The following is a 20,491-nucleotide window of genomic DNA, read 5'->3' as shown; positions in this document are numbered from 1 at the left end:
CACTTTCAGATCATAGCTTTGTTGCTGACATCTTTGCTACTGAGAATAAAAATTACTCATGATAAAGGTTAAAACAAGACATGAATCAGAACATGCAATTGTTCTCGGAAGGAGTCAAAACCGGATTCAGAAGCACTGATTTTAATCTGCTGTTTTTTTTGTGTGTGTGTTTTTTTTTTTTTTTTGTGGCACAAATACCAAGCAACCTGCTGCTCCTAAACCTTTTAAAAACTAGATTACTGCTGTCAGTAGGTCAAAGAGATGAAGGTGAAAACAAAAGACAAGTGAGGAGAATCACGAAGTATGGAAACAACAACAACCATCTGAAGCTTCTTAGCAGGAACTGTTTGGTTCACAACAAATGTCATCTCGAGACACATTACAAAATAGTCATCTCAATTCAGTCAGACATGCTTTCCAATTGATTTTACTTATGAAACAATTTGGTCATCTTTTCTATTTCTGTTTTGCAGCGTTGAGTGATTTCTGAACTGAGCACCTTAAAGTGCAGGCCATGCTAACAAGCATGCACTGGAGGTGAGTAACCTCTCCACTCACCAGGGGGTGTATTTGGTTTCATACGTAAAGTAAAAGTAAAACGCACATTTTTGCTTTCTGTTTTTTTTCTTACCTAAAATCAAGAAAGAAATTCCACTGTACCGCTCCCCTCTTTGTGAAATTCTGATGAAATCCTAGCTAGCAAGCATTTGCTTTGTGATTCCGTTGAAACACCAAACAACAGAAGCTTCTATTCTGCTACTGAAACTGAGAAAACCCCTTTGATGCCAAGTCAGAAAGCAGAAAGCTGCTCTGAATTGAGTGCGCAACTCTTGAATTTATTAACTGTTGCCCCGTATTGTGGGAAAGTACTGTTACTGTCAGCTTTCGGCAGTACGAGAGATTGCGTTTGGTACTGAGAGAAGGCTGCCACCACTTCCTGTATCTGCTAGCTGTGATTTATTTCGTGCATGGAGATTGTAACTGCTCGACTGTGGCATCCTATCTGAAATTATCAGTTTCCCCCACTTGGTTCAACTGCATACACACATGCAAGCGCTAGTACAAATTCTTAGGCCCTTTGTTTCCACAGATACTCAAATAAGTGTGATAAAGCTGGTTTTGTTGTTAATTATTTCGTTTCCCTCTTTCTTCAAAAACTTTGTACACGCCTCAAACTTTTTCAAGTTTTGCTTTACAACAACAAACTTCTTCTAGCTTCAGGTCAGCGCTGCAGAGCGCTATTTGCATAAACCAGCCACCACAGACAAAGTTTCTTGCCTCAGGCTCTCTCCCTGTTGAACACAACCAATATTTGCACTATTTTACAAAAAAAAAATGCTTGGTGTAGATATTGATCTGAAGTTTATGTGTTTATATTTAATGTTTGTGAACTTGTGAAACTAAACATAAATTTCTTGTTTATGCACACAAAGTTGATTCTGGTATTTTGGCTAAATCGCCTTTCAGTGCAATTGCAATTGTAATGTGAAGACATATCTTGACCAAGTGGAGAGTTTTACACATTCCTCTTAGTAAAAAAGCCCAAATTTAGTCACTAGATAATTAAAGAAAAACATCTGCAAGCAGCGTTTTTATTTTTTTAAGTTTTGCCATTCATTCAATGTCCCTGCTGAAGAAAAGCTTTGCTTCCACCATCGTGTTCCACTGCAGAGATCTGAATGCAATGCATGAAAAATTTATTATTTTCTTCCACGAAACAATTCTGCACTATTTCATGTCCCCCAATCGCACAAAATCCCAGTGAAACACCAAAAAAAAGTTTTTTTGTTCTACATTGCTCAGTTAGTAGGAGTATTTTTGACAGGCACTGTATATCAAGCATGCAACTCCCCCACTCGATGCAAAACTAACACCAGTTTAGCTCAGGACGTTGTGGCTTTTTATAGTTTCAGTATAAACAGCGAAGAGATGACGGTTGACTAGCTATTGACCACTTTGCATCTTATTTTGTCACTTTCTCGGTTCTCATGGCTCATTTGTCACAATGTTTTCTCAGAAAATAAGAAGTGACAAAGAACAAGGCGCAGGTGTAATTTGGGCCGTTAAAAGTTGAAACTTATCTTACTTCTGAAACGTCTGACATCATCTATTGTTGTTTCCTCATAGTTTGTTATTTCAAGAATTGAGGAAGCGCATCATCCTGTAAGAGCTGCTTGATTGCTAATTAGATCTGATAAAATGTGACAATAAAAATCATACTTTCTGCTCTCTTAACAGTTTAATCACTGTGCAATTAGAGCTTTATTGTGAGATAATGTTTGGGTCTACTATACTCAGTGGTGGTTGCAGCATGAAGATATACAGCAGCTATAAAAAAAACATCCATATAATGTTTTATATCAATCAAAATGGGATTCATGGTGCAATAAAATGTTTCCACGCTCTTTGGATTTTTGCAATTTGGCGCCCCCTTGTTGAATGCAAGTTATTTTGTTATACTCAGCTCACTGTATTCTTTCTACTCTACTCTTTTTTTTTAAACACTAAATTTAAAACAAAAAAATGACAACATGCATTTGGTCACACCTTTTATTAACCCATTAAAATTTCACAAACCGGTTAAATGCACACTCTACAAGAGCATTTTATATCATGAAAATCATTTATGTACAGCAATACAAAAAATATGCAAGGATTCAACACCAAAAATATTCTAGGCCCTTTACATCTATATGTAAGAGCAGATACATTGTAGTTACAGATTATTGGAAATATTTTAGAGTGGAATATTAATATTATTAAATGTTTAGATTAGCAAGAGTGTCCTAAAATGGAAAGTGGTTTAGAGTTTATTTGTAACTTTGTCTTAAACTTGGACCTTGGACTTTAAGGTGCTGCTAAAGTTAAAACTGATGAGCAAAATATGAGAATTTACTTACAATGTCCTGCACTGGGACTTATGCAGTGCCTTGCAAATCTATTTATACTCCTTTTTCAACATTTTGATGCGTTGTGTATTTCACTGGGATTTTATAAGATAAAACGACACAAGTTGTGCTACAAAAGGAAAACACGTGGCTCTGAAAGGTGTGGCTTGCTTTTGTTTTGAGACCCCTATGCAAACTCTGGTACAACCAGGTAGTAAATAACTTGTGTGTATTCTTATCTCAGTATAAATCTAGTTGTTCTTTGAAGGCCTCAGATGTCAATTAGAGAGGTTTGGAGCAGATTTGGGTTATAAAATAACATTGCAAGGCTTTTTTTGTTTAAATGGATGGAGATAATACATGGAGTAATAGCAGGAGACACCCTTTTAGAACCTGCTACATACATAGGGCTAAAGGATGTGGGTGTGAGAGTGTTTGTTGGGGTCAGGAATGACCCCACACATACAGCCAGAGCCACAGTTGGATACAATAAAGCAGAATAGTCAAAGCACAGACCTAAATTTGACTGAGACTGTTGCTGTGTTGATTTAGCATATAAAACCCCTACAAAACATGTTGATAAAATGTGAACATTTCTAGAGTTTTTAATAGTTTTGCAAGGCACACTAAGACTACAAAGCTTCAGGCAGGCAGTATAGTTCTGTCCAGGTGAGCAAAAGGACAAGGCCCCTTCAAACAGGTAAATGCTGCTTATTGCATAGAGCACTGAGGGAAATCTGCCAGCTACCATAAAAAAAACACATACGTCATCGGATCCTCTGCGTATTCGCCCATGGGTTTCCCCAGCTGACCAACCTGCTGTTTAATGAAGCTAACAGGGACAGAGAACGCCAGAAAAAGCAGAAATAAAAATAAAAAACACCAGAACTGGTAGTTTCTTGTCCCAAATCAGTCAGAAAAATTTTGGTCCCGTCTTTCTAATGAAAACATGCGAAATCTCAGTCGTCTGGCTCGTATCTGGAACAGAAAGCAAAACACGTGATGGTAAACAAAACTGATCATAACTGATAAACGTCATGCAAGATGCATCACAGTAACTGAGGACTGTGTTATTTTTAGAATATCAGTGTAAATGCGAAAACTCACTTCTGCAATCGTTTCCTAATTTCTTTTATCTGCTCGTTCTTTTTGGTCAGAATCTCCTTCATGTTGCGGTACGCTGCAGTTTGCTGGAATTTCTTCTCCAGCTCCTACACACAATCCACAAATGCCAAAACATTAAGAGGGGAAAGAAAAAAACAACAATAGCGCCACAAATTAGAACTCCCACCAAGACTGAACTTCAAATGTGATCTAAACAGTTCAGGGGGAAGTGCAGGAGAAAATAACTCTCATTTGCACGACATTTTGCGCGCTTTTCGCACGCATAAAAACACCGAAGGTAAAAGGGAAAAACACAAAACTCCTGAGATGAAGTCAGCTGTCTGATCTTATGATGTTAGTGATCATGGAAAAGTCTTGCTTCCTCCATACCAGTGTCAAAAAGAGGAAGGCTTAGAGTATTAGAATAAACATTCAAAATACAGGATCTCAGAAATGTATTAATATCTCATGAACTCTTTGTTTTATTAGATTTTGTTGTGTTAAAAACACAAACTTCCCTCTTTTTATGTGATACATCAACACAAAGTAGTGCACAATTTTGAACTAAAAGGAAAATGGAGAATGTTTTTTAAAGTTCAGCCTATTTCTATGCATATAAATGCATTCCAGTTGATCCAAGTTATCAAACAGTGTATTAAACTGAGTTTATTATTCAAATCAGTTTAAAACATTTCTATCTAAGGAGCCAGCAACAGATTGCATCCAGTTATTGACCTTTCAGCATTACCTCAAACTGAGCATGCATGTAGCGACAGTGGAGAGGAAAAGTTCCCTTGCTTTCCTTAAACAGGAAGAAACCTGGTTCAGTATTAGCAGCCATCATCTACCACAACCAACTGGGGGTGTATATTTTTATAAGTTGTGGGGTGTGTTTGTATTTACCCACCCCGAGTAAATACTTTGTAGAACCAGTTTGAATAAGCTGAAATTATTCAAAAACAGCTCAAGTAGATTTATTGCAGAGTGTCTGTCAACATCATTTTTCTAGTCTTGCCCACCGACTGGAAAGCTGATGTCGTACCTAAGTCTGGGTTTTAACTGGGCCGTTCTAACCTGCACCCTCACAATATATGAAGCTACAACCACTATGCTTAATTAGGTTTTCCACCACATGGGAGTTTTTTATATAGGTCAATAAAATCGATTTGATCAGAGCAGCTTCTTCCACAAGGCATGTGAAACCAGGATTTTCTTGTTGACGCCTGACTAGTAGCGGTTTGTGATCAGGTTTTCAACTTGAGCAGCTCCTCCAGAGCTACCATGGAGCTCCTGAATGCCTCTTTGATTAATGCTTTCCTTGCTAAGCCTGACTGTTTAACAGATTGAACAGAGCTCTGTTAAATTGCATTGCTCCAGCGCTTTGTGTTACAGCTCTGTATGAAATGCCCTCTACAAATAAAGAGACAAAATGTGAGGATATTTAAGGGCTATTTCTACTTGTGTCTCATCTCACAGACTGAATCAAAATGATCTGTGTGGATCACAAGGTGAGTCCATGGAGTCCAACTTCATTAATGCTTATTGCATTAATTTATCGGAAAGAGAAAAGGCTCTACAGCAGGTACCTTCTCTGCCAAGGCCAGCTGCTCCTGCACTCGCAGAAGTTCGTGCTTGGCAGTGATTAGACTCTCCTTCAGTTCCTTTTGGGTTGCCTCGTTGGCACTAAGCGATCTTTCATAGTCCTCCGTCAGAGCTGCTACTGTGTCCTCCAAGTTGTTGATTTCCTTTGTTTGAGCAGAAAGCTGAAACGCAGAAGAAAACCAGTTAATAACCGGCAATAACTGGCTTTACACGGCAAAACATCATCTACAGAGTTCATCCAGGTTCATACATACCATGCAGATAATAGCAAATGGTGGTAAGCATGCAGGCGACAAAAATCAAACATAAATAGTAAAGATAAAATAAAGGAAATGGAAAGCAGTAGTGAAAAGTAGCACATCATTTTAAATGCAATACCTTTTGCTCTCCTTGTGTCCTCTGGAGATCCTTCAGAGTTCTCTCTAATTTTGCTTTCTCATCTAGTACACTCATGGCCTGATGAAATTAATCACATATTAAAAATGATCAACTAGCTAACTAAGAAAGATAAAAGACTAAGTTTAAAAGGCCTCTTTTTTACCTGTGATTCTAAAGTCCGCAGCCTGGATTTCAGTTTGTCATTGTCCTCTTGTAGTTTCGCTATCTCCTAAAACAGAATAGAAATAGATTTGTTGGTTTGAGCATTTTATTTAACTTTGTAACCAGAGGACAACAAACGCTCATCAAGGGTATAGAAGCCATTAATGTTGGACTATTAATGATGCATTTGATAATCTGACCACTCTTGTTATCAGAAATGGTAATTAGTTTAAAGGGTTTGTTTTCCTTTGGACAGATACTCTAAATAATAGTCCATATATTTTCAAAGGGTTCTGGCCCAAGGCAATTCCAGGTGCTCTGTGAGGCAAAAACTCAGATGGAGACTGCACTGAGGGAATGTTCAAGGAATGTTCGAGGATGTTCAACAACAGCCCAGTAGCTAACTGTCAAGCAAGTTAGCTACTGGGTAGAGGAGCAACCAGTGGCACTGGTGCGTTGCACCAACTGAGAGAGGAGCAATAAAGAAGAAGGACAACTTTGGACACAGTTAAGTTTTCCAAGAGAAGAAAATAACCCCAAACATGCTGTCAGAAGGTTTCATGATCAGAACCTTGTAAGACACCCAGCCTGCATTGCACCTGATTCTGATGCGTCTTTGTGCAGCTGGTGGGCCCACATCTCTTACAGAGTGACTTTTTGGTACTTTTTGGGCTATGTCAAACTCCAGGATCCAGGGCTCAGCGGTCAGCTCACTCCAGGTTAAGTTTACTAATTATTTTAGTCTTCCAGTCACAAATGACTTCCCTTAGTCATCTGTGACTATGAGCTGTCATTTGTGACTTAGCCAGAGACTTATTAGCCAAAGGAGCTGAAGCCCTTAATAAAGAAACCCCTACAATCTTAATGATACAAAAAAAGATCAGCTCTGTTGCAGGAAATCAACAAGTTTAAAGGAGCTCAACCATTTCTGATGAGAAAAGTGGTCAATCATCACCACCAGATTTTTTGCCTGGGTCTTACTGATGGATCTAAAAAAAAAGTTTAGCTACGGTCCAACTTTCTAGGCAACAATAACACAAATATTACATGTTAAAAGTCACTAGTCTCAAACAGTAACTTCATAACCATCATTATGGCTATGATGACTATGGCTGGCAGTGTACACAAAAAAATAATTTTACCTTGTTAAGAAGCTCAGACACCCCACCCTCATTCAGTGGTGCCAACTTGAGTTTACTTGTTTCCTGGTTTAGCTAGAAATGAATTCAAGATTCATACAGTCATGCAAAAGCATTGCACTGCAACATTTATTTATTCGTTTTAGACATGGCAACATAAAACCACAGGTGAACCTCAGTGACGCGTGACTTCAGAACCACACTTCTACAAATATAGGCCAGGCAGCCTGACATTTACAACAAATGTGGGGGCAGGTAATCTAAGAAGACGTGAATTTCACCTGATGTCTGAAGAAGAAAGTGTTTTGCAAACCTTATTGGTTATTTTAAAGTCAGTCTTCTCAAATTCAGCCACTTGCTCTAACAGCTCCCTGAAAGGGCGAGAGAGAGAAAAAAGATATTAAATGCTCATTATCTGAAAAATTAAGCAGATAAACAAAAGCTTACATGCTTAAAAAGTGTAAACTGATTTTACAACCACAATCTGCGAGCAACACTGAAGCATTGATAAGACGTTAATTTCACAACAGTTGCGTAACCTCTGTGTTGATGTTCATCTGTGCTAACCCTCACAATCTACTATTTGGCGGTCGTGAATGTTTGGCAAAGGAAAAGTGAACTCCCTCGGTCCTGGCGGCAGTTTAGCACTTATGTTGTAAAGGCACATGCTTGTGGTGAGCAGCCCTGTTCTCTACAAAGCTTGTATGTGGTTTTTTAAAAAGCATTTGAAGACACGTAGCCCTATCACAAGGGGCGTTTTCCTAGCTTTAGACACCTATTCAGTCACGTACAGCTGTAGCCTGGAGAGGAAAACAAAAAGGGTTCATAAGTTGCTCATCCACCCACCATGTGCCTGCTATACTATAAACAAAGTATCTTCATCAAAACACTGTGTTTTATAAGGTGAGAGGTCACGAGGGCAAAAGTTATATTAAGTTCAGTAAGTTTGAGCCTCACAGTCAGATCAAACAGGCTGTCAGTATTAAATTTGATGAACAGAAAGCGGTTTTGTAACGTTTAATTTAAGTGAGTATCGCTAAAAATGGGGGTTTAATCCAATTTAAATGTCATAAGTTATATTTTCTAAGTTTCTTAAAAGAGTTGTTGTAGATGCTTATAACTGTGGGTAGGAAGGATCTACTGTAGCACTCAGTATTACAGTGATTCCACAGATGCCTCTGACTGAAGGAGTTTAACTCTACATTGTTTCCTCATACTTGTTCAAACACTTTATCGCGTCTTGCCCGTCCCTCTTAATAATCGAAAAGTTACATTTATTTCAGTCATTCCATTCAAAAGGGGAATTTGCTATATTGTATTTGTTAGATTTATGTTTGTTAGAAAATAAAAAAGTTAAAACAATTTCAAAACATTCTTTATTACAGAAATGTCTGCGTTAGACATTCGTTTTCAGGTTTTACTCCAAAAACTTTCTTCTAGGAACGAATGCAGAGGTTTCCAAACTTTTCGCCACTCAGACCAAATCTGTGACCTTTGTCTAGACACAATGATACAGTGGAAATGTGGGGAATAACTTTTAAATTGACCTTTCTTTCTGGTAAAATATAAAATAACATAAAAAATGTATTTAAATAAGATCCAGAATTAATCTCTGAAACATAAGCTTCTATTTCTATTTCTACAAAAATGAATTTGAAAATGCAATGAAAAAGGTGACAGTTTGTGGTTTTTAGCCCAACCAACTGCAGATCTAAAGGGAAACCGACACGATGGAAACCTGGGTTGCACGCATGTAGATCAGTAAAGACTGCTGACCTTTTTACCCGGTGAATGACATGCTAAGAGATCTGGATCTGAAAAGAACTGAAGAGGAAGTAAAATGTGATACAGTTCAACGTAACTGTTAACATTTAAAGGGCTGCCTGTTTCAGGCGCTACTGTTAACTTAAAGTTCACATGAGAAAGAAGAGAACGGTTGAAAAATGTCCACCAAAGCAGAGATAACGAGTGAGTACGGTTATAACTTTTGGATTCTAACAGCTTCATGTGCTATGACTGTCTGGATGCCAGTGCGAGTATCACTGTCAGGGTCTTTTCAGCTCACCTGTTCTCCAGCTCAGAGACATCGCTCTGGAGTCGAAGGTAAAACTTCTCGGCCTGAGAGAAAAGCTGCCTGAGCAGCAGCACGTTAGTGTGGGCCGTGTTGATCAGCTCCATCTCCACCTCCCCCCGGACCACCATCTGCAGCCCGTCCAGCATGTCCCTAACCTCGTCCACTGTGTAGGTGTCCTCCACCAGCCTTCAGACGGAAATTCAGGCATAAAAATCAATGTGCAGAGTCGTCCTCATTCACTTATTGCCACCCATGATAAAGATTTTTTTTGTTGTTGTTGCTCTTCCATAAGCTCAAACTCTTCTTTATTAAAGTCAAACCTTCTTTTGAGTACATTGATTGAGTGAATTAAGAATATTCTGGATTTGGATATGGTCATGGTAGAAGGTTGATTTGTGTCTGAGGACATAAATATGTGTTGATTTGAGCATAAGTTCTGGATCATTACCATCCTAAAAGATTCAATTACACTATATTTCCTGTGTTAATTTCCCTTATTTAGATTTTTTTTTTCAAATCTCTCAGTATTTTAAAGAATTTCTGATGACATTTTTAGATGAGAAACAGGCCCACTGCATCACAGATCTTCCACTGTACAGGTGATGTTACACATATTCATTCTCAGTTTCATGCCAAACCCACATGGTGTGTTTGTTGCCAATAAGATCAATCTCAGTCTCATCTGACAAAGCATTCAGTTCCAGTTAACTGGAACTTTATTGAGTAAAAATATCAAAGTTTTTTTTTTGTTTGTTTTTTTCCAGAAATATTCATTTCTGTACATGTTTTCCCATCCATCCGTCGTCTGTACTGTATGATGTAGGGTCGCTGATGCCTACCTGCAGTGGTCATTAAACTCTGTAGACAGGTAACCAGTCCATCACAGTTCAACACAGAGACCCACAGGACTAACAAGCATGGACATACACACCGAAGGGGAATTTAGAGTAACCTAACAGGTATGTTTGGACAGTGGGAGGAAGTCGGAGTGAAGCATCCAAAGGAAACACTCAAAGCTGTGATTTGAACCTCTTTTTGCTGCCAGGCAACAGAAAGACTGAGTCACCATGCAAAAATACCATTATTACATTTTTTTTAGGCATGGCTAATAGACAATATGGAATAAAAGAGTAAAATTTACTTGATAGTCTGATCGACTTTAAAAAGTGAAATGTTAACTTAAAAGCTTCAAGTAGACCTCTTTTTAATTCAAGCTGTCATGGAATGCTGCTAAAAAAATTTAATAGCTTGGGATTTCTTTTGACTTGTCTGCTGTGTTCTATAATCTTCACAGTGCTTTGTTTACTGAGCATTGTGAGTTAAGTAAGTTAATTTACTTAACTGAACAAAAGCTCAGTTAAGTAAATTAATTTTTTTTTTGGTGTAAAGTAAACAAAGATCAGGGAGTGTGAATACTTGCATGGTACTGGAATTTGTCTTCAGCATGTGATTATACAATTGGTATTAAATATGAATACAAGGCAATATTTTCACACCATTGCTCTGTCCAGTACAAGCTCTCTCTATGGATGTGCATAAACATCTAAATAAAAGTACATGATCACAATGACAGAGAAGTTTTTGACCAATCACCTGCTGTCTTTGAGTTCTTCAAAACATGAGTCAATAGCCTTGAGCCTCAAGAGCCTCTTTGAACGAGCAAATCGCATGTAGTTGATGATTTCAGACTGATGGTGTTCGTTAAACCCAAAGTCAGCCTTCGTGGACACAAAAAGAAAACAGATTAGCAAATAAATTGTACATCAGGGGGAGAAAAGGTCCATATGAAGACAGAGGGTTGATGTAATAGCAACACCAATTAGCTTATCAGCTAACTTGAAGAGGATTTCCTCTTGCCAATACGTTACAGGGCCTTTCCACATGAGCTAGTAATTCTATAGAGCTGCATGCCAGCTATAGCGTTCTACTCTAATGGCATTTTATTTAAAAATAGGGTCATTCACCACTACTACAAGGAAAGAGAAAGCTAGCAGCGAAGCTCACAGCAGCTACTTACCATAATGGCTGTTTTGCAACGTAACTAAGTTAGCTTGAGCTGATCCTTTTAAAAAAAGAAGCAGAATTTATCTAATTTAGACAACGTACGCAAGGAAGACTAAAAGCCAGAGTCGATATGATGAGTTCGAAATCCAGTAAAATCTTTTATATGTTTGTTTAAGTAAACAAATTGAGCAAAATTTCCGTTATCCCACAGCTGTAAGATTATCCTGGAGATATGCTAGCCTAGCTAACCAGCTAGTGTTTGCCTTGAGAATGCCTTGGTAACGGAATATAGCGTCATCACCTTGGTTACCGGAGGTGCGTTCATGGGCATCACGGACAGGTTGTAACACGAGAAAATAGTCTCACTAAAAATGAATTATTTTATGTAAAATTCCGGATTTTTATGCCTAAAGTCAATATGAAGCGCAAAAATTATTTCTATCCGTATTACTGTAGGGATAAATTTAACTTTTTAGGTAAATGACCAATCGCCTTTGTACTAATCGCTAATGTAGCACAAACAGTTCATTTTTATTTTCTTCTATATATCACGTTTTATACTGTTTTTTTTTTTACCAAAATACATTCGTGAATTATTATTATTATTATTAGTAGTAGTAGTATTACTACTACTACTACTACTACTATTACCAATAATAATAATAACCACGTACTCTTTCGTATTTTGGGGATCATTCATATTATTACCATATTGTGTGGTTGCATAAATACATTGGTTTGTTAATATTATTAAGTGTTTTAAAAAAAATTCAGTGCATGCTTTGCTTATTTACATTACTATTTATTTGGCTTGGTAAGCAAGGCTGTTGCAGGTTACAGTAGAAACCAGTAGATGGCAGTGTAATGCAGGAAAAAAATGACTAGCAAAGCGGGTCTTTTAATCCTATTACTCTGGAGTAATAGTCCCATGACACACAATAATTAATTTTATTCACTTTGAGGCCGTATCTGTTTCCATTGCAGGGAAATCAGTAGTCCCCAACCCTGGTCCTCAGGGACCGCTGTCTTGCATGTTTTTGATTAATCCGGACTCCAGCACAGCTGATTCATATGTTTGTATTACCTCCTTTGCATTCCTGCAATTGCTATAGAAGTCGGTTAATCACCTATTCATTTAACCCAGGTGTGCAGCAGCAAGGCAACACCTAAAACATGCAGGGCAGTGGGCCCTGAGGACCAGGGTTGGGGACCACTGTGTTAAATGACAACGTTTGCAATATAATTTCTCTACATATAAGAAATGATTGCATGAAACATAAAAATAACAGTATTTGTGCTGCAGAAACCTCATCGACTTTACCTGAGCCAAATAAAGTTTTCACAGTAATTGAGTGGGAAAGTCTTGTCATCCTAACGAAAGCCTAAAGAGCTTCACTCTCCATCCTGTTAAGGGGAGACTCAAATGGGGAAAGAAGAAGGAAACTTTTCTTTTTCTCATGCCTCTCTTGCTGTAATTGAATTAGTCTAACAGGCAGCGCATGGTTTGTCACCCAGGCAGATGCCTTATAACGTGACCACTCTGTGCTGCTCCACTTGAGTTTTAGTGTAACAGATCAGTCATTAAGAGAGGCCAAGATGTTTCCTCTATATCTTCAGTCGCGGTGAGTTGCTGACAGTTAAGGATCAAATACTGTTGGTTATTTTTGCTTACTATTTTTCTGTGATATTACATGTTAAGGCTTCTGCACTGTTCTGACTGTATCTTGTGATAGTTGCACCTATTTTTTGATGACATGGCATCAGTAACACAAAGACATTTATTTGGAAGGTGCCAAATAGTAATTGTATTGTAGAATGAAAAGGTCAGAACAATGAAATATCTGTACTTACAATAAATTACACATGTAGAATGAGTGATGCAACTTCAAAGCTAGAAGAAATAATGATTAGAAAGTCTAGATTGCTTAAAAATGCAGTAATATAGGAATAAATATATACTTTGATAATTTAAAAAATGTAAATGGTATTTATTGTAGCTGGGATTTAACTTATTTTCAAATATGCTACATTGAACATACTTGACTGTAAACTTCACTTGAAATTTGGTTAAATGTCTTTGATTATTGATAATAAACAGATTGTACCTGGATGTTTAAAGTTGTTTTAAATGTATATCTATGGTAGACCTGTGTGCTCTGAAGCAGCCTGTAAGATGCATGCATTGATGGGGAACTCTCGCTAGATGGCAGTATAGTTGCTCTTTTTTTTTAGCAAAACTTACAGAAATAAAGCTTTTTTTTTTTTTTTTTTTTTTTACCTTTTTACCCAAATTTATAGGCGGTTTCATGCTGTTGACTATTAAGCTATTTTAATTAATTTTGCTTAAACCGTAACCAAATGTACCATCAAAGGGATAGTTCAGAATTTTTGAACTGGGATTCTGTGGAAAGGTTCTGAGCAATTAACCACCTACTTTTAATAAATAGCTTAATTCAATGTATTTCTTTTGTATACATAAATATCAGTTTCTCCAAGAGATTAAAACTACATTATAAGTTGCTGTACTGTGTAGCAATTGCAAGCACTGTTGCCTTTAACCAAGGTCTTTGGTCTGAATCCCAGTCCATGATCTGTCTGTATAAAGTCTGCATGTTCTCCTCATGCTCATGTTGATTTTTTCCATCTCCCCCCCTCCTTATAGTCCAAAAGCATGTCTCTTAATGGTTAATTGGGCTGTCTGATTGATCCATTGGTGTAAGAGTGTGTGCGTGGTTGTGTGTTTTTGTGTTGCCCCATGATGACTGAATGAATGTCTGAATAAATATCTAAGAGATACTGTTGTTATCATAACGTACATTAAAGCTTCCTTGTGGGATGGTACATGTTTTTATGACTATACTTTTCCAACACAATGGCAAACAGAATAATCTGACTACGCCATGTTACTCTGTAGATATATGAAGTTATTTTAATGGATTTTACAAATAAGTGTGGTTAGTATCTTAAAATCAGTGTAAATAATATTACTTTTACAAAATAATAAAATTACAAATAATAATTTTCCAAATAAAACCTATGACACCAATACTTATAGTAGGTATTTGTGTCTGTTGTATAGTCAGGGTAATGCATTACAGTGATAAGCTATTGTTTTATGCATCTTCAATTGACCTCCAAATAGACTCAGGAAATTGAAAATTACATTAAGGTCGAGTACAACACAGGGAGTCTTACTTTAAAATAGGTGTGTTCCTGTGCCTCGTATATTTTAGTTTCAAAAACGTTTGTTATTCATTCAGTGAAGTTGCTTGCAGTGGGTACAGTAGCCAGAAAATTTTACTCAAGAATTACGATACTTAATTAGTAAATGTAAAGTGTGGTGTAGTAAAACTACTCATAGAAGTACATTTTCCTAAACGTTACTCAAGTAAATGTAACTGGGTAAATGTAACAATTACAATCCGCCTGTGGTTTTAACATCTCATAATCTTTTAAAAGAGGCCCATAAAAAAATTCTAGTTTACCCCTTTAAAAACGTTGCGTTTTGACAGAACCGCAAAAAAACTGCTTCAAGGTCGGCTTTGGTAGTATTCCTCCATTCAAACGTCAAATGAAAACCAAATGAAAACTGTTCCAAGATCAGCTTAACACTTCCGCACTCACCAATCAGCTGACAGCCGCATGACAGGGCAGGCCTCGCGCCTGCGCACTTTATTGCCTTTTGGTCTCAGGAATATGGCAGCGTCCTGAGTCTTGTTGGGGGGAAACACAGCGGAACTGAGAAGGTACCTGTCTTCAGCGTCACAGTGGGAAAACTGAGGAGCACTGGCCGCGGTCAGAGGAGGGAGGGGGGCTGAGGGACGGCTACATTTAACACCCATTAGTGATTTGACAGGTAAATGCTATTGTTAGCACGTGCCACTTCTGTCTGCTTCGTGTTTTCTTGATTGAGCTCCGGTGCTAGGATCTAATTGATGCGCTAGTTAGCCGCTAACCTGTAGCTAACCCAGTCTTAGCCTACCGCTGCCTCCACCTATTTCAGTGCAACAAACGCTCATTTGAAAGTATTTCTGGTGTGGCTATTGTCCCGGTTAGATGAAGCACTAGCGTTAACACACCAAAAGAGAGTTGCTGTGTTTGTTTTTGACCGTGGAGGCCTGCTGCAATGAAGTAGCTTCCTGGGAGACAGGTAACGTTAATTCTGTCTGTCATGGATTTACTGCAGCTCACGCACACACTGGGGCTTAAACAAGTGACATTATCCTGCAAATGCTCTTATAGCAATTAGTTTTCGGCTTTATTGTTAAAAGATTCAACGTGCAAATTATTTGGCTCTCGGAATCTTCATTGAGCCCCCCAAAAATAAAGTGACGGCAAGTTCCTGGCCTTTATGTTCCTGTGTTGGAAGAGTGATTGCTCCATGTAATTGGCAAATACAGGAGGGTGTTGCAACGCTTGGTCAGATGAAAATACTAGAAAGGCATCACACACTGATATTCCTGTAACGTTTTACTTAATTGATGTCATTCTGAATGTCTAAATCAACTCTTCATAACGCAGGTGTCATGAGTTTAACAGATAGGACTGAACTGATGTCATGGCACATGACTATTTGAACCTTGAACCTCACACTGATGCTGAAGTAGTTTTCCAGTGATGGTCTCTGAAATAAAACTCTTTCCAAACAGCTCTGAAAACTGAAACTGTAACAGGAACATCTCTTTGCGATTTGAAATAACTGTTTTTAAAAAATTGTAAATGTTTCAAGACAAACTAAATCCGTAGCTTGTGTTGATCTTTCTGAATGGGTCTGGGTTGCATTGGATCACATACAGTGACGGCATCTGTCCCATCTTTTTATTGTCATTTATTGTTTATTTGTAGAGTTAATTATACCCCAGAGTTGTGGCTATAATTTCCAAGATGAATACAAACGAGCTTCATTTTGATATAAAGGTGTTGGTGACCAACGCATAAAAAACACTTTGTTTTTAAACTTCATATTGAATTGTGCTGTGGAAAATAAAAAAGGGACAACAGTGAAGTAGGAATGAACAGCCAGTGGATTCTTATACTTTGATCCTTTTACCTCTGATATGGGAATGGGATCAAACCCAACTTAACATTATTCCATTTCCAAAGTAGCCAGGAGGAATAACTGTAAATATTAGTGTTCCCAACTGAGGAAACTCTGCTTTTTTTCTAACTTTAAGCTTGGAAATGGAATGCATAAATTAATTGAAACCTTTAACAAATTCCAGTTTCTCTTTCTTTCTTATGACATAATACACTGAACCAATAAGTCAAGTTCGTGTTTATTGCTGTTTTGTATAATGTTTGCTGAAATACTGTTTAGTATCTACACGTGTTATAAACACTTAGATATGCTTTGTTTTGAGCTATGATCCACACAAAGTTTGCTCCTCTGTTCTCTAGTTATTGCATGTTTTTTTTTTAACAACAGCCTGAGAGTGATCCAGAAGAAGTGGGAAGGGCAATCACCTGACCCAGTCCTGATTACTAGCTACTCTCATCACACTAAATTTATGGCAGCCAACTGCCTCTACGTAGAGCAAACTTCCCAGTTGTGCATGTAGGCAGTTCATAGACATGCATTTGATTAAAACTTTGTGTAATTTCCATGATAAAGGGGATACCTGAATGACTTGCCAGTTCTTATCTAAAATGGCACTTCTAAAACTCACCTCAGCACTCTAGGAATCCCTCACCATTCAGTCAATAATGCAGCTTCATTTGCACACTGGAATGAAGAGGAAGGAAAACTGTAGTTGGACTTTTCCAGGATCCTGGCTGAGTGCTGACACAGGTTCCCCTTGTCACAGTCCAGCTAACAGAAGCAAGTGACTGTACTCAGAATAAGAAAGGCAGCCGTTTCCTCCTCTTGCTCAACTATATTATGGTTTCTTTGAAAGGTTAATCTTTCAGACATTCCCATTCAGTTTGCTAGTTTGCAAGCTTAACTAAATCATGTAGCTTCTGAATGACCTCCAAATACTTGTGCTTTTATTCTTTCATTGGACACACAAACAAACCTATTTTTATCTTGAGCTAATCAACAAATATCACTGACTGGATTGACATGTATTCCTCTGGTTCACTGTAATAATTTTTCAGGTAGTAGACAGATCCAGTGGCTTTTAACTGTGGAATCAGACAGCAATCGTGGGATGACTCTCTCTCTCTCTGTTATTTAATAGCTGTTTACAGTGTTTCCTCGCTGACTTGAGATTTTCCCTTTGAGTTAAAAAATGTTGAATGATGCTGTGAAGAACAGTGTGTTGGAGTGTGTCTTGTAAATAAGTAGTAATGACTTGCAAAGAATCCCCCTGGACCAAAGTTTGTGGTGTAATAAACAATTTAATCCCTGCTAGCATAAAAGTGTCATACTAAAAACATATTTTTCTGCCTATGTTTTAGGTCTTGGGAAAAGATGAATATCCTGAAAGACAACAAAGACCTGGCCTGTTTCTACACCACGAAACACTCTTGGAGAGGAAAGTAAGACGCACATTTTTGTATTCTTTTTAAACATAACCAGTTTGTATTATAAACTGACCAAAATCTCAGCTCTGATTAATGTGGTTAGGGAGAAAATCCTGAAATCCTGACTCAGGGCTTCTATTGTGTTATCTTTGTTGAGGATAATGGGTCCTCAGACCTCAGTCTGCAGACATGTGATTGATCTGTTTTGCTTCGCTTTCGGGTGAAACCGATAGTGCACTGAGGAAAAATATAGTCTTTTGCAAGATATCAGTATGTTGATATGCAGTTGTTTTCTGGAAGGTAAATTATATACATCCCCTTTTCTGAAACATGAGTTGCGCCGATTAATCTTTGGACAGCAACACTTTTCTGCTGGCAGAGGCTATACAGGGTGATGGAACCGCATGTGATGCCTTGCAGAAGTGTTCCTACCCTTAAATATTTTTAGCTTTTTTCATCTTACAACCACAAACATGAGCAGCTTGCTTTATTGGTTTAGGTGAGAGATCTTCTGGGATGGATCTCTTTACACATCTGAAGTCTTGGCTTGCTCTTATTGGCCAGATATTTTAGTACTCCATCCATTTTCAGACAGCGGATTGAACTGAGCTCTGTGAGATGGTCAGAGTTCCTTTGATTTTTTAAAAATCCTAATACATAACATTAAAATTTGTGGTTATAATGTACTGTATTGCTCTGCATGGGTTACTGTGCACTCTTAGGCTAATGTATAATAGTGTCCATTCTTCGAGAAAGTCTGGTTTATTTGGGGAGGTGTGAATGCGCTATCTGATGCGGTTTATAAAAGCAAACTTGGCTCACGGTTCTGTTGAAGTGAACTGTTTTGCTGTTAAAGTACATATGTAAAGAGACCGTTCCAAAAGCAGGAAGTAAACTAAAGGCCAGGGTATTCTGCATAAATGCAACCAAAACAAAAACACGAAAGTTTAGTGGTAGCAGGAGAAATGACTCATAATCTTTTACCAAAGACAAAAGAGAAATCCTACAACCTCTAAAATCTGACATGACTCCATTTTACTTACATTTCGTGAAGAAGGAAGTTGCGGTCATGTCATCTTCAAAGGTTTTTGTGTCCTTAAGTGGTTGTTGGTGCACCATAGGTGGGAGGGGACACATTTTTTGAAGGATTAGTGTGTTTGACACAATGCAGTGTGAAAACGAACCGCACCAGCTGAAAGTGTAAGAAATGTTGCCGTTTTGGTCCCCAATACAACAGAGTCTACCAGGTGTGAAAACACCCTTAAAGCATTATATGCTGTGGTGTATGAATTCTAGAAATGGATAAAATGTTTAAGAACTGTGTTTCAGAGATGGTGGATAATGGAGGCCCTCTGTGCTGATATAATGCATGCTGCAGTTCAAGTCGTGTGTTGGTCAGATCACATTACCAATACATGCTTTCTAAATGTTTTGTCCTGTTAAGGCCTCTCATTGACTTGAGTAATTTAAGCAGGGCTGCAGGGCATCACTCACTCAGCCTCCTAATGCTTTCTGGTGAGTCCAGTAGAAGCCAATGTTGATGCAGTGATGCAGTATAAGGCTCTTGTGTTTATTTAAATTGGTCTACGTGTCCTGACTTGTCATCAGTATAACGTATCTAACCCAGTTTTGGTGAAATGCTCTTACTGAGAGAAATCGGATAGCATTGCTTTTTCTAAAGAAACACAAAAGTTGAAAGATGTGCGATTTAAGTGGGCAAGTCTGAACAAGTCAGAAAGCTGAAAGAAATGAAAATGAAACCTGACTTGGTGCATGTGTAGTGCAGATATTTGGGATTAGCAAAGCTATGTGGTTGCATTCACTGACATAAAAGTATGAATGCTGGCAGATCAAGCACAGCTGGGGTGGAGCAGGATTTTATGAATTGGGTCAAGCACAATACATTGGATCCATCTGACTTTCATTAGCTCAATAGAAGAAGAAATAGTTTGGATGTTTTCTTTTCATCCGACTTCATAATGTTTGATTTCCCAAGAGAGGCCTGTGTGGGTTATGTAATATGCAAGTGGTTTTCTGTGAATTTTTTTTATTTAAAAATATGAATTTACTTCTGCTTTCTCTTTTATTTTGCTCAGGTTGAAGTTTAAAACTGTTTTCTGCTCTACGTTTTTTTTTTTTTTTAAAGCAACGTGAGGCTGATTACTAAACAGTATTTTGTTGCTTTGATGGTTTTAATTAGCTTTTTTTTGTTTTGTTTCAAAAGTTGTTTTGGGGATATAAATTGGTAAACATTGCTGCATGTCTGAAAGACCTAATTATGACCTGTTTGTGCTCATTTACTAAAAGTCTTGTGACTGCCTTGGAAGTTACTGGGTCTTTATGTTTGTATCCTGTGAATGGAAGGCTTTCCCTTTCTGTAAAAATGGATTCTCCATGGACTCTTGGTCACATTTAAGAGCTTATCAAGCATCTATCTATTCATCTTTTTGTGCAACAATCCTTTGTTCTGCTCATTTGCATTTATCCATTCCTCTGTCTGTTCCTGTTTGTTTCTCCACCTGTATCGGGCCACTAGTGTTTACTCAGCGCGCCTGCAGCTTGATTCAGCCTTACTGTTATAAGAATTTTCCACCAGTGACAGATATGTGGTACCAACCCTTTCGTGTCCTCCCATTTGTCTGTCTGTCTATTCATTCATTCATTAATTAATTAAT

General features: G+C 37.9%; 2 protein-coding genes across 6 annotated transcripts in view; one reads left to right on the top strand and one right to left on the bottom strand.

Annotated features, from left to right (window-relative positions):
• Nucleotides 1-2,536: 2,536 nt before the first annotated feature.
• Nucleotides 2,537-15,061, bottom strand: lztfl1 (leucine zipper transcription factor-like 1). 2 transcript variants are annotated; one of them, XM_088001520.1, is made up of 10 exons: nucleotides 14,976-15,061; nucleotides 10,941-11,065; nucleotides 9,339-9,533; nucleotides 7,587-7,644; nucleotides 7,277-7,348; nucleotides 6,136-6,201; nucleotides 5,973-6,050; nucleotides 5,579-5,755; nucleotides 3,996-4,099; nucleotides 2,537-3,866 (listed from the first exon to the last, which is right to left on the bottom strand). In XM_088001520.1, the coding sequence occupies exons 2-10, from the start codon at nucleotides 11,015-11,017 to the stop codon at nucleotides 3,848-3,850; spliced, it is 846 nt and encodes a 281-aa protein (XP_087857646.1). In that variant the 5' UTR covers nucleotides 11,018-11,065; nucleotides 14,976-15,061; the 3' UTR covers nucleotides 2,537-3,847. The 2 variants fall into 2 exon arrangements, with proteins under 2 accessions (XP_087857646.1, XP_014847844.2); XM_014992358.2 differs by lacking the exon at nucleotides 14,976-15,061 and adding an exon at nucleotides 11,365-11,614.
• dnajc13 (dnaJ homolog subfamily C member 13) overlaps nucleotides 15,040-20,491 on the top strand; it is a 30,354-nt gene continuing 24,902 nt past the window's right edge. For 3 of the 4 annotated variants that reach the window (XM_088001495.1, XM_088001494.1, XM_088001492.1), the window contains exons 1-2: nucleotides 15,101-15,207; nucleotides 17,751-17,831. In XM_088001495.1, the coding sequence (XP_087857621.1) occupies nucleotides 17,764-17,831 (68 nt within the window). In that variant the 5' untranslated portion in view covers nucleotides 15,101-15,207; nucleotides 17,751-17,763. The other variant, XM_088001493.1, reaches the window with a different exon arrangement.

Source organism: Poecilia mexicana, unplaced genomic scaffold (assembly GCF_051168715.1).
Source record: "Poecilia mexicana isolate PSO_F unplaced genomic scaffold, ASM5116871v1 scaffold_20, whole genome shotgun sequence".
Lineage (NCBI taxonomy): Eukaryota > Metazoa > Chordata > Actinopteri > Cyprinodontiformes > Poeciliidae > Poecilia > Poecilia mexicana.
Note: the sequence above shows the minus strand (reverse complement) of the source record. Positions and strands in the feature narration are given on the sequence as shown.